This window comes from Diabrotica undecimpunctata, chromosome 2 (assembly GCF_040954645.1).
Source record: "Diabrotica undecimpunctata isolate CICGRU chromosome 2, icDiaUnde3, whole genome shotgun sequence".
Classification (NCBI taxonomy): Eukaryota; Metazoa; Arthropoda; class Insecta; order Coleoptera; family Chrysomelidae; genus Diabrotica; species Diabrotica undecimpunctata.
In genome coordinates this window covers 15,847,227-15,862,058 of record NC_092804.1, presented here as the reverse complement: position 1 = coordinate 15,862,058, position 14,832 = coordinate 15,847,227, and the positions used below count along the sequence as shown (strand labels likewise).

General features: G+C 32.1%; 2 protein-coding genes across 2 annotated transcripts in view; one reads left to right on the top strand and one right to left on the bottom strand.

The window, feature by feature from the left end:
* Nucleotides 1–14,832, bottom strand: part of LOC140434237 (alanine aminotransferase 1) — a 35,660-nt gene that overhangs the window by 19,440 nt on the left and 1,388 nt on the right. The gene's annotated exons all lie outside the window — the stretch shown is intronic.
* Nucleotides 3,882–4,928, top strand: LOC140433209 (uncharacterized). Its single transcript, XM_072521248.1, has 3 exons — nucleotides 3,882–4,239; nucleotides 4,340–4,586; nucleotides 4,646–4,928. The coding sequence occupies exons 2-3, from the start codon at nucleotides 4,355–4,357 to the stop codon at nucleotides 4,861–4,863; spliced, it is 450 nt and encodes a 149-aa protein (XP_072377349.1). The 5' UTR covers nucleotides 3,882–4,239; nucleotides 4,340–4,354; the 3' UTR covers nucleotides 4,864–4,928.

The following is a 14,832-nucleotide window of genomic DNA, read 5'->3' as shown; positions in this document are numbered from 1 at the left end:
CGGCTACCTCTCGACTATCCAGTTCAAAATCCAGTCTTTTCTGGAATCATCATCATCATCGTCATTATCATCAACCTGTATGCGTCCACTGCTGGACATAGGTCTCCCTCAGCTCTTTCCATCTGTGTGATAATTAATTCCAAAATACGTTTTGTCCATCGGTTGTCTGATAATCTGGTGACGTGTCCTGCCCAATTCCATTTTAACGACGCGTCTGTTGTTTTCGTTCTACGACGTATTTCTTCGTTTGGGATTCGGTCTCTCGGAGAGACACCCAACATCTGGCACTCCATAGCCCTCTGGTTACGCGAATCTTATTCACTACCTTTTTTGTGAGTATTAATGTTTCCGCTCCGTAAGTGGGTAAAGGTAACACACATTGGTCAAAGGTTTTCCTTTTGAGGCATATGGGTAGGTCCGATTTAAGTACATAGTTTAATTTACCAAACGCTGTGCAGGCTAATCCTTTGCGACGTGGGGGCTCACATGTCTGGTAATCTCAGCCCAACCGAATTCCATGTCCTAGGTACTTATACGATGTAGTCAGCACAATATCCCTTCCATCAACAGCAATATTTGGATTTGCACCAGATTAGTCATTATTTGCGTCTTGTTCGTATTAATCTTCAGTCCGACCTCCAAGGAAGCATGATATAATTTTTCATACATTCTTATTGCATCATCCATACGATCGGCTATAAGGACAATGTCGTCTGCAAATCTCAAATGACTGAGCTTCTCTCAGACTTCTCTCATTTCTTTGATTTTGGGCAGGGGCTGATCTTGCCTTTCGTCGGTGCTCTCATACATTTGGCGAGAAAAGGATTCGACAACCTCAAGGATTTTGGTTCTATCAGTAGTAATGTTTCCATCTTTGTTTTTTATTTTGTACATATTTTTTTTGTATGTTTTCTTGAATTATGTTAGTTATTTCTCTTGTATTTTTTTTCTTACGTCTTTGAGGATTGACCGGTGGATATCTTTATTTAATTTATTGTTGTGTAGTTAGATCCGTTTTTTTCGTCAGCTGTCTTCTTTTACCTATTAGCTCTTTGGTATTTTGGCTTGGTTTTTCTTTATTGATCAGAACGGTCGGGCAGCACTATCTTTCCGTTTCTTTGAGAGCCTTCGTTATGCCATAATTTGCTTGATCTACATCTTCTATTTCATCTTGCAAGTCTTGTATATGTCTGGTTAGTGTATCTTTATACAGGTCGTTGTTTTCTTGGGGAATCCATTTCTTTTTTCTTCTTTTTAGGATCAATATTCATTTCTGGAATACAATCTCCAAAACCGATAGTTCAAACTAGTTAGTTTTTTGCCAAAATAAATATACCCAAATTTTCAAATGTAGTCAGTTTCCTGCAGCAGCTGAAGAAGATGTAACATCAATTCTGTTCGTCGAGAGACCCTCTTTAATAGGGTAAAATATATAATACAATTATTTTGCATTTCTCATTTCTTTAGGGTCCTAATTTCGACCGACGCGCTACAAAGTTTGGCCATCAATATTATTCCCAATTTCAACCAGTGCTGTGCAATTAATTCTTCAAGGAAAAGTAGAAGGAAAACGATGACCAGGAAGGTGAAGAATTTCCTGGATGAAAAATCTACGTACGTAGTTTAACACAACAACCACAAATCTTTTCAGAGCAGCAGTTTGTAAAATACAGATTGACATGATGGTCGCCAACATCCGAAACGGATAGGCACTACAAGAAGAAGAAACTGGGCAAACCTTCGCAACAACTTTTTAAATTCCGGCCGGTGTTCCACGAATTTTAATCTGCCGAAATCGCCATATTTATGTGGCCTTTGAGCATTAAACTTTTTAACGCTAATTCTTGATGTCATAAGGAGAATCAGACACCCCTGCGCTAAATTTCTAGCTACGAATATGTCTTTATTAAATAAAAGACTTTACATTATTAGCGGATTTCGTTAAGGCATTTAATAATACAATAAATCAAATTAATACAGACTAATATATCATCGCCATTTACCATTTTTTTAAGGATTCTTTATAATTCATTATACAAGTAAATAATTTTTTAGGGTTTCTTTATTTGAAAGATGTCTCTGGCTATAACCAGGTTACCTTGAGCTCTAAATATTTATATTGTTATCGCTAACCCAAAGTTAAAACATTTTTTATTTTCTCGGAATCAATAATTCTAATGTTTACGTAGAAACATTATACTGTTTGATTATTAAACCAAATATTATCTGTTACATAACAATTTATATGATTACTAAAAATATAATATCTAGAGATGGACTAATCGGTAATTCATCCGTAACTGTAGCATAAAATTTCCGAGTTGTCGCTGTTACGTACGAGGATCACAAAGATATTCCGAGTCTTCTTTCATTGCTTAACTTGTAATTCTGCCTTAGTAGTTATGTGGAGAAAATTCAATAAAAGTGTCTTGATATGTTCCTGACCAGATAAATAAAATTAATTCTGATCACACAGAGATGTATAATAAAATTTAAAAAGTATCTGCTGGACCTTACAGAAATTTAAAAGTTCTATAAAATTTAGATGTCCGGTAATTCTAAATTTAAAAGGATCATTTTTCAAATATACTGCTGGAGGATACCATTGATTATGTAACACTCGGTGTTTAAGTTCACTTAACGAGAAGCAGTTGCTAATAAGCCTACAGTAATCCCTCTTCAACCGCGGGGGTTGCGTTTCGAACAGAAAGGCGCGGTTGGTGAAACCGTGGTTGGCGAGGAATCCACGATCCAAAGAAAAATATGAAATATAACCTCAATTAGGATACGTATGTTAGTACATATATATGTAGATATACGATAAAACAATAAAATAAGCAGGTAGATAGTCACATATAATAAATGTATACCTGTGTTCATATTAAAAGTATAAAATGCTTTAAAAACTACATTTTTTAAAATATGATAAGATGGTTGGCTGCTCCATTTTCTTCCTAATTTCCTTTTGCGCTTATTTGTACACGGTGCCAATAAGCCTTTTAAACCATTCTTGAATTTCGACTACTTACCATAGAAGGATCCACGTCAAAAACGATATCTTGAAGTTTTTGAGCAGACGATAATATCATGTTTATGTTACTTAAAGTGAGAGACGTGATTGCCGTCTCGACTGTTACTTCTTGGTAGTTATCGTCTTCATCGCTTTCTTTATTATTTTCCAGTATTTCGAGGAGCTTCTGTTCTGTAAGTTCACGGTCATTGGTGGCTAGAACTTCTTTATGAATTACCTGACAGCAGATTTCTAAAACCTTCCCCATGTATTTTGTGCATCACTTGTATAATATCATTGACTTCCTCTGTTTTATGGGGCACTGCTGAGGTTACCATAACAACTTTTGGCCATAGCTTTTCCAACACACGTTTATAGTTGATGGACGTATTTCATCAGTGGCTTCTTTGATCAAAATCTACAAGGAATCTAAGTTCCTGTAGTTTGGCTGTATACCATATATAACAAAAATTTTTATTAAAAATCCTTTATAAAAGGTATATAATGTAAAAGACCCAATCGGGCTATATCACAAAACGTTTTCGGAATCCATGTTCCATCATCAGTGCACTAGGTGGGTATACATGTATTGAGCCACTAAATATGTGGGTAAAAACCTGTTAAAATTTGTTTTATAAATTTGGTTTACATTATGTTGTGATAAATTCTAAGATGTTAAAGTTACCAGTGGATTTGGTAACATGGTGACGTATGACTCCACGTGAAGTTGCTGGTCCTGAGACGATGTCATCATTGTACTTATGTTAAGAGCATGCGCTGACAAATTTTCAACTTTTGTCTGGAGTTCACGGGCTGTGTCAAGTTAACCTTATTTTGTGGAAATTCAAAACAATGTTGTGGTTATTATCACAGTATAGACAACAACCAGTATTCCCACTCCGCTTTGGCGCGAAAGTTCGCGCAATTTTACTCGCGCAGACAGCGACGCCATTTTCTCTGGACTCCGAAAAATTTGACGGCTCTCATTGGTCATTGGCCATTGTCATTTGTCATAAATAAATAATATAGAGGCCATTGTATTTGTTTACTTTTTGTGTATTTATAGATACAAATAAACTTTATACATTTTTTATTTCGCAATTACGTTGTATAAGTACGTCGATATGTACAAAAATAAAAACAAAAAGCCTTGCCACACTTGTGCAGCTACAAAGTGTTGTAATAATTCTAGAAAAAGTAATGTTTTCGTTTCCAAAAGATGTTAATAGGTGAGTGTTAAATTAGGATTAAAATTGTGTATTACAGATGCTAAGATGTTATATTATTTATTAACGTTTCATCGTGTATTAAAAAAATGTTTGTATTTAGGCAAAAATTTGGTTAATGGCATGTGGACGAGAAGATTTATTGAATAAGGCAGAAAGTTTACATAGAAGTCATCGTCTTTATGGTACTCATTTCGACAATAAGATGTTTCTGAATGATATGAGAAATCGATTACAACCTTCTGCAGTTCTCACAAACTTTCCTTTAACAGAGGGCTCATCAACTTTTGATCATACTTATTCTGCAGTAGTCCAAAACATATGTCTTCCAAGATGTCCTATTAATGAAGGTAAATAAAATAAATAATTAAGATGTAACACATATGTAAGCTTTCTCTTTTTCTTTTAGAAGTAGTGAAAAGTTCAGCTATGGATATAGAGAAAAATGTTAGTATTAAACATAAACCATCCACTATAACTGTACTTCAGGATATTACTATTACTCCTGGTAAAAACAACATATTCCATGGAGAACCTGAACATGTAACTACACGTCCAGTAACACCAAGTTCAACTCAAGTGTCACAACAATTATCAATAAATACTCCCCGAAAAAATGTATTATGAAGTACAGTTATACAATTAAGGAAGAAAAACCATTATTTAAAAAATAAACTGCAGAAGTTACAGTCTACAGAAAAGAAGTATAATGACAATTGAAAAATTGAAATTTTATAACCTATTTGTGTGGATATTTAATAAAAAAATGTTTAAGAATTCCATAGTTGTGAAATATGTGGCATATACTCAAAAAGTGTAACCAATTTGTGAGATACTATTGTATATTAATATTTAACGGATATGAAAATAGAACTGGTGAGACATATGGTAATCTAAAAATGCCTACTGGTGATTTTATTAACTTTATTAGTATACTTGACTGTCTCTTTTACAAGAATTTTGACATATTAGCTGTACAGCCGAATATTATTAAAACATATGTTTCTCTATTTAGTACAATAAATTTTAGCCACCCTTGTGAACAATTTCCACTAAAATATTGTAGAACTTTATTTAGCTGTGTACGTTTGTACTATTCATTAAAATTCATGAAGAGAAATTTGAAACTGAAAAACATGAAAATATAACCAAAAGAAAAAATAATAAATTGATTATTTGGAAACATCAATCAAGCATTATTTACTTACTTGTTTATAACAATATAAAAAGTCAAAATACTCTTTTTTTATTACAGTGATCAGATAATATCGATTAATAATTAATATACCTATTTAGGGGTTTTCTTCACATTATCTTATGTTTTTAGTGAGATGTAACTAAAATATCTGATCATATTCCATAAAAATGTATTGAGTATTACTTCTAATTAATTATATTGACATTAATCAAGATCAAGTAAACAACAATGTAAAATATCATTCAAAATCACATTTGAACAAAAGCAATTGTTTATAGAATAATCCATACTCCTAAATTCCTTTAGCTAATTTCTTTTCATATTCCTTTGGCATATTAATTGCAAAGCCGAATATTATTAAAATAAAATATTGTATAACTTTATTTAGCTGTGTATGTTTATAATATTCATTACAATTCATGAAGAGAAATTTCAAGACTGAAAAACATGAAAATATAACCAAAAGAAAAAATAATAAATTGATTATTTGGAAACATCAATAAAACATTATTTACTTGTTTATAACAATATAATAAGTCAAAATACTCTTTTTTATTACAATGAACAGATAATATCAATCAATAATTAATATACCCATTTAGCGGTTTTCTTCACATTATCTTATGTTTTTAGTGAGATATAACTAAAATATCTGATCATATTCCATAAAAATGTATTAGAGCGTCTCTTCTAATTAATTAATAATTAATTATATTGACATTAATCAAGATCAAGTAAACAAAAATGTAAAATATCATTCAAAATCACATTTGAACAAAAGCAATTAATTATAGAATAATCCATACTCCTAAATTGCTTTAGCTAATTTCTTTTCATATTCCTTCCCGTTCACTTCTTCAGAATTTACATTTCCATATATCTCATCGCAGAACTAATTATGGTTCAAATATAGGTATGATCTGACTTCTCATACATGCAAACCAGTGCTCATAAGATATAATTTGTTTAACTTCTGAAATTTTAAACTACAAAATGATACTTTGTAAACTTAATGTGTACTTGTTTTATACATTTATATTTGATTTTTATCTGTAATTGTATTTATCTACAATGTATTTTTGTCTAATTTTGACAGTGGGTCTGTCACCTTTGTTATTATTAAATAAACAAATAAATGTAATATCTAATGCAACATGTAATAATAAATGAAGTTCATTTAAAAATTTATTTTTTATTTCCACAAATACATTCTTACCATTAACAGGATGACGCTACTTTTAGCACTTTGTACGATTCCGTTAGACGTCTAATGTACATCAACAAGGATTGTAAGAAAAAACTCAAAGAAAAATTGTGCTATGAAGTACAGTTATAAAATTATGGAAGGAAAACCATTATTTAAATAAAAAATTCAGAAAACATTCTGTACATTCTACAGAAAAGAAATGTGTCGATAATGTGACAATTGAAGACTACATGGCACTTACATCTAAATTTTGTCCTTCGTTAAATTTAGCTAATTTCATAAATGTTCAAATTTTACAGTCTAGAAAAAAGGCAAGAGGTAGAAGATTCAGTAATCAGTTTAAACAGGATGTCTCTTAATGTACTTCAAGGGGCCAAAAGTTTTACAAAAATGTTTTGTGTAGCAAATTTTGTTTACCCAGCCCTAATATATTATTTAAAAATAATATACCAGACAGCTACTCAAAAAGTGTAACTAATTTGTCGGCTAAAACTGTATATCAATATGTTAATGTATATAAAAATAGAACCGGTGACACATTTGGTAATCTAAAAATCCCTACTGGTGATTCTGCTGACTTTATAAGTAGGTATACTTGACATTCTCTTTCAAAAGAATTTTGACATATTAGCTGTAAAGCCGAATATTATTAAAACATGTTTCTCGACTTAGTACCATAACTTTTAGTCACCTTTTAAACAAAGTCCACTCAAATATTGTACAACTTTATTTAGCCGTGTACGTTTGTACTATTTATTAAAATTCAATAACAGAAATTTCCCTACTCAAAAATATGAAAACAAAACTAAAAGAAAAAATAATAAAATGATTATTTGGAAACATCAATAACACATTATTTAATCGTTTATATCGAAATAACAAGTCAAAATAGTCTATTACAATGAACAGGTAAGATCAATCACTAATCAATATACATATTTAGGAGTTTTGTTCACATCCTCTTGTGTTTTTCTTTTTAGTGAGATATAATTAAAATATATTAACTGATTTCAAACTCTGTATTTGAATTTTGAAATGAAACTTTGCATTTTATTCTACTTTATAACTATACAGCTTTAAAACTAGCATATTTATTAAAAACTGTTGCATAACTCTCCATTTGACTTTTTTTTTTGATAGTGTATAAGACAGTTCTGTAACAAATAGTTGTGAAACTTTAGAAAACAAAATCATGAATACAACGCAGAGAAAGAAACAATTTTAGGTTTTTTTTTTTTAATTTCTCGAAGAATGAAAGAGTAGCAAGAAGAGTTTTGAAATTGGTTGAAATTAAAATCAATTTTGTTAAATAAATCAAAGTCGGCTCTGTCGCGTCCATATGTGCAGGGCCAGTCCACGGTTTTCGTCCAGAAAATATGGCGTCAAGGTCACCGAATTTTGTCTAAAAAGATCAAAGGTACCGCGGTAGAGTGAGAATACTGGTTGTTGTCTATACTGTGTTATTATTTTACTACTGAACATTAATTTCCACCAGGTAACCCTTTTGATATTCCATGTACCTTGAAATTCAATTCAGAATATTTCAAACAGTCGCGTTTTAAAATTCTATACGTGTACTATATATAGCTTAATATAAACGTAGATGATTTAATAAATCGATACAGAACTAAGGAGTGTTCAGTGTTTGTTAGTAAACTTGTGGATTTTACAAATATTGATCATCCATTTTCTCGTTTACTTCTTATATGTGTTTTGAAATCAAATACTTGTATATATCTAAATATCTTTTGTTCTTTCATTTTTCGGTGCAGATTTGTAGATTAAATTAACTCATAAATTAATAGTTCTGGTCACCGTTTTCATATTTAATTTTAAAATATTGATTTTTAAACAAAATATCTCCTTTTCATATTAATTATAAATAAAATTAGAAATTATATTCATAAATCGCCGCAATCCTACAGTTACGATGCCGTTATTCAAGTATCTCAAACTATTTAGAAATTTCCTGTTTGGTTTTTTACCGTAGCTGTTATTATATAGGGTACCACCGAAAATAGTGCTTTACTTAAACGTTAAAAAAAGTCTTATAACATTTTTTTCTAAATTCAACGGTTTGACCAAAAAACGAAAATACAATTTGGTATGCAAAAAGAAAATCTAAAGGTAGACAGTCAGAACTTTAGTAAACAGATAGGTTGGAACAATCGTATTTAGTATTACCGTGGAAATGTTTTCGATTCGTGAGTATCACGATATTTTGATAATTCAGCTGTCCAAATTTATGTGCATCTGTATCCCGAAAGGCGAACTCCTAATGCTCGAACTTTTGTGAATGTTTCTCAAAGATTATTAGAAACGCGTTGTGTAGTGCCGAAAAAAAGTAGCGGAAGAACAAGAAGTATCCGTCGATTAAATGTAAAAGACGACATTTTAGATGCTGTGAAGAAAAATCCAAATGTAAGCACATGAGAGGTAGCTTAAATGGTTGGCATGTCGAAAAACGTTGGTCATAGAACATTTCGGGAACAACTTCTACATCCATACCACTATCAGAGAGTACAAGATTTACACCAAGGTGATCTTCCTCGAAGATTAAGATTTTGTAGGTGGTTTCAAAATAAACTCGTCAGAGAACCTGAATTTTCATCTTAAGTGTTATGTGCGGATATAATTTTCATAATTGCCACATATGGGGTGACAGAACCCTTATTTAATACATAAGACAAATTTTAACGAAAATTTAGCTTTAATTTATGGGATGGAATAGTTAACAGTCGTTTTTAACAATTTCCAGCAAAATGTTTTGCCGGTACTTCTTGAAGAAGTGCCTTTGCAAACACGCCGTGAAATGTGGTTTCTTCACGACGGAGCCCCAGCACATTTGACCAGAGCTGTTAAAAATCTTCTTGATACCACTTATCCTCGTCGTTGGATTGGTAAGAATGGACCCATTCTGTGGCCACCACGAAGTCCTGAATGTAATGTACTGGATTTTTATTTTTGGGGACATCTGAAATCCTTAGTTTTTGATAACCGAGATGAAATCGAAACAGAAGCTGAATTAGGGGAACGAATTTTTGAATGCTGCAAAAACTATCCGACATAATTTAGTTAACTATGACATTACTAACAATTGGATTCGTCGTATCAATGCATGTGTTCGCGCAGCTGGAGGTCACTTTGAACATTTATTATAATAATTGTCAAGTAAGTACAACTACCTAATTTCTCGGTACTCAACACCTTTAAAGATTAATAAACACGTAATACTAGTTCAGTTAAAAGATAAAGTGTTTTTTATTGTAAATAATTGACATTTTAACAATTCGTTTAAAATTATACCATATTTCAATACATTTCAGAAAAACATTAGAAATAATCTTTCTTAATTTCATTAGTTACTTTTTAAAAGTACTTGCTTATCTAAGTAAAAATAATAATTTATTTAAAGCTTCGAACTTTAATCCAAAACCTTAATTCAGATAATAGCAAATGCCACATTATTAACAAAAGAAATAATTATTTTGCATGTATAAATAATATTAAATAAACAAAGGGTGGATTATGTTAAATGCCCAAGTCACAAACGAGTTCTTATTCAGAAAAGTGATTTTTCTGCATACGACGTTGCCAGATCATTTAATTTTCTGAAAATAGAAATTCGGGTATATGGAAAACAATGTAATTTTTTTGAAACGGTTAACTTTAAAATGTTATAGGACTTCAAGAATTGTTCTAAATTGTGTATTATATCCATACTTTCAATGAACGCATTATTTTCGGGGACACCCTGTATAGAGCAGTTCGCACTATATGAAGTTTAAAGAAGAGCAGAGACATAATAGAGCCCTGCGAGGTACCAAATATTGCACTAATGTAGTACTTAACCAAACTAAAATGATGTTTCCAATATAGATTATGGATATATTTTTGTTTTCTAGAAATGTCGTCTTTAACAACAAGTCGATCAACATATAATTTTTACAAAGTTGTCATTACTATAAAACTAGTGTTACAATAGATGATGACGCATCGTATGGCTCAGAACTGTAAACATATTTATTACTAATATCGTTTCTGTTCTAGTTATTTCGGCGCTCAGTTGAAAAACCAGTTTCAGCCGTCGACCGGTCTTCCCCAATGTTCGAGTCAATTCATGTCTGCTCTAGGGGATTCCGAAACTAACGGAGTTTTATATTTAAAGAAGGAATTCTGTTGTAAAGGAACAGTTAGTTTTTGAAGATCGCGCCGCGTTTTGAATTGTAACGCACGTATTATAAATGTAGATAAATTATATAATTAAGTGTAAAATAAATTAGTAGTAATAAAGACTTTAATAAATTTGTGAGTGTTATAAGTATAGAACCTTTAATAAATAAATAAAAACAATAAATTAGAATTATTAAAAACATAACACTAGATAAGTTATTTAACTGAAACCCAACCAAACCCCAAGAAATAGATGACACTATTAAGAGAAAATGTCACTGGGCAATTTCCTTTACATCACTAATACATAGCGACAATTTTGGAGAACACCCACAGGTAAAGAGCTTAACGGGGTCACTTCACATCATCTCCACGTAAGATAACGGAAAAGAAGGTAGTAATCATCGGCCTCTAGCGAACGCTGAAGATGATTTTTCGATGAAAATTAGGGTCAGTTTACAACTGCACCAAAACCCATTCAGCGAACATACTATGTAGTTGTCCGTGGTCGTTTATCCACAACTTCTGTATAAAATAAATTTTGTAGGGGTGCAGCGTGGGTGCAGCCATAAGTCACGACGCAAAATTTGCTAAGTTGTGGTGTTATCGACAGTGTTTTCAGCAGATCTTACATTTTGTCGGCGTACTGTTGTTGATCAACATTATCCATCACACTGCAAAAAGTCTTCTCAATAGGAGAGGTAGAGCGCAAAATGGGCGAAGCGAACGGAACGTTGCTCGAACACAACGTCAATTTTGATAAAAGAATTTTATCATTTTCACATGTGGTTGGAAGCTATAGTGATCTATAGTGATTTGGCAAAACATACTGAATAAATGACCATGAGCCAAAACAATATGATCGCTACCAAAAAATTCTACTTTTTGTGTGTAAAACTTGTAATTTTGTTTATATTAAGAAGAGTATTGGTTTTATGAATATTCTTTCTGTTACCTGTATCGCTACTCATCAACTAGTTTGTCACATACAACAACTATGGCTAGCCTATTGTCCAATACACTCGAATTGCAGCAATTCTTTCGCATTCTTCTATTCCGAAATATGTCGACTGCGATGGAAATTCCACGTGAGATTCAGTTTTGCGCAGCCACGAATATTGTTTTCGTTCAGGTCCTCTCATTTTCATCATCATTCTGGCTTTACAACCCTGTGTGGGTCCTAGCCTCCTCAAGAATTTCTCCCCAGTCGTCCCTATCCATCGCCTTCCCCCGCCAAGTACGTCTTCCCATATTTCCCACGTTTTCATCGATGTTATCAAGGAACCTTGTTCTGGGTGTTCCTCTTCTTCTCTGACCAATGGGTCTATCAAGGAGCGTTTTTCTAGCTGCGCATTTTGTTCCATCCGCATTAATAAATTTTTTGTTTCAAACTATTTACTCATTTTCGCGGTTTTTTTATACATAAAGTTAATTTTTTGCACAATTTTTACACTTTTTAATAACCCTCTCTACTTTTTAGTTTTTCTCTAACGTTTCCTTATCATTTTACACTTGTATTAAACTTTTTACTTATTTTCGCATGTTTTTTACATATTTTCCTGGGTTTGTGTAAAATTTCTCTACTTTGTAATCATTCTCACCACTTTTTACCCTTTTTGCTCAAAGATTCTTTACTTTTTTTATACTTGTTTACACATATCTAAACTTATTGGAAACTATAACTATCTACTATAAAATAGCAATGACTGTGACAGAGATGTAACAGTGACACTATAGTAGTCATCTTACTCGAATGGCGACGCACCTCTAATAACTGGTTTGATTCAGTATTATGACTATTGTCAAAATAAATCTATTGATATGTATACGTGCTAATATATTTCTTTTAAATGTAATTGAGGTTATTTAAAATTTGTTTATTAATAATATTTAGATGTCAGTTTAAAGTCCAAAGAACAACTAACTTATTAGTTAAAAGGAATTAATGTTTGTAATTATTTTTATATACTGAGCTGATATTAAGTAACATTTATTTGAGATAACAGCACCAAATAATCTAGGAATCGAGTTAGAACAGAAAAAACGAAATAAAAAAAATAATAACAATGGGTACCAAAGCCTATTTCTCTATGACTGATATACCTATTCTGCTTCAAAATCGTACAATGGAAATCAAAGTTTAAGATGTAAGATCTACAAATCATTATTAGAGCAATAATATGTTGTGAAAGCAAGACAGCGATAGACGAAAACGCAAAAATTTAGTAGTTTTCCAAAGAAAGTAGACTAAATGATGGCAGATTACCAAGCTAGATAGTAAATAAATGCAATGTAGAAAAAAGATATATAGATACCAAAAAACAGAAAGCAGAAATTACAAAGTGCCAATTTTGGCTATGAGCTATGTTGACCTTTGAGCATGGTATCACACATTCTCATTAACCTGGCTCTCAGGGCACAGTCACCTTCTCTCTTACCCATGTAGATAATTCTAATCTGGCACGTCCAAGTCACGGAGATGAACATCTATCACTTCAGAAGGCTGGAGTGACAGAAGTCATGGAGATAGTTCAGATTGGGACTCAGTTTAGAGGGTTATAACACAGAACTCTGCACAGGGATATGACTAAAGACCACAACGGCAGGGACAGCATAGAAGATGCAAGGTTTGACGTCAATGGCTACAGTGGCAGCCCGGCATTTAGGCTTAATAAACAATCACATCAGCAGTGGCTGCAAACAGCAGCAGTGCTTCATGTCGGGGGTACAACTGAATAATTCCGTAATGGAAATGAAACTCTATATAGCTACAGGCTTCATACTTGTGGGCAAACTAGTAAGATTAACTCAAGAAACTGGATCTGTGGTAAACAAAAACAGGGTAATTGAAAATTCAGTGAGGAATGAAATACTTGAGGTGGCTGTTTTGGGCCACATTTCAATGGACCCTACCTTCAGTACAAGAAAATTGTCAGATGTTTCAGATGTCTAATGACTGACAGCTTGAAGAATATTAAAACATGACAAATTTCACACTCATAAAAGTAGTTTAAATTTCACTCTCACAAACTACATCACTGAATAATTATTGACAATCCTAATTATGTTTTTAATATTTGTTTTTCTGACAAGTGCTTCTTTTACCTAAATGGTAAAGTTAATGTCAAAACTGCTGTTATTGGTTGACCAACAATCTGAAAATATTTCATAAGATAAATATACAGACTCAAAGTTTGGGCAGGAATTTTAAGGGCCATTCTTTTTACCTGAAACTTTGAATGGCGAAATGTTGCTGCATTTGTTGAAAAATGCCATTAATCTAGATTTAAAAGTCATAATTGAGCAAAACAACTATCATCCTATAGAAAAATTAATTTTGTAACAAGATGGGGCTCTGTGAGACAATTTTTAAATGAGACAGTTCAAGAATCGATCAAAAGGAGGGAAACTATTGAATCGCCTGCACTTTCAACAGATTTGTCCCTATTGGACTTTCACTGTGGGCCATTTAAAGACAAAAATGTATGCAACACATTTATTTCGGATCTTTACAAGACTTGCTGCAATGCATTGTATACGAGTATAACAATATTACTCCCGAAATGCTCCACAATGTTAGAGAACATTTGTATTGCTGCATGCAGATTGGTGGGGATCATTTCGATCATCAAAAAAATGAATGGGCTACAGACACAGGGCGATAAAAAAACATACATCCACATAATAAATAAAATAAACTGAATGAAGTATGTAGGTACATTTTATAATCTAAATATTTACTTAACTAAATTTTTCAAAAACTGGTGTCATTTAAAATGTTATATCAAAATACTCCATTCTATTTATGAGACAGGAGGACCACCTCCACTTTGGGAGTAGAAATTTGAGAATGATTTATTTGAAAAATATATCCCCTTTAAAATAAAAAATGTTTTTTGCATCAATAAGAACAAAACCTGGATGAAAAGTGTTCTGTGGCCCTCCCTGTATATAAATATTTACTTGTGTGAGTGTACAGACTTGTTCCCATTAAATAAGTAAAAAAAGGTTTGTTATT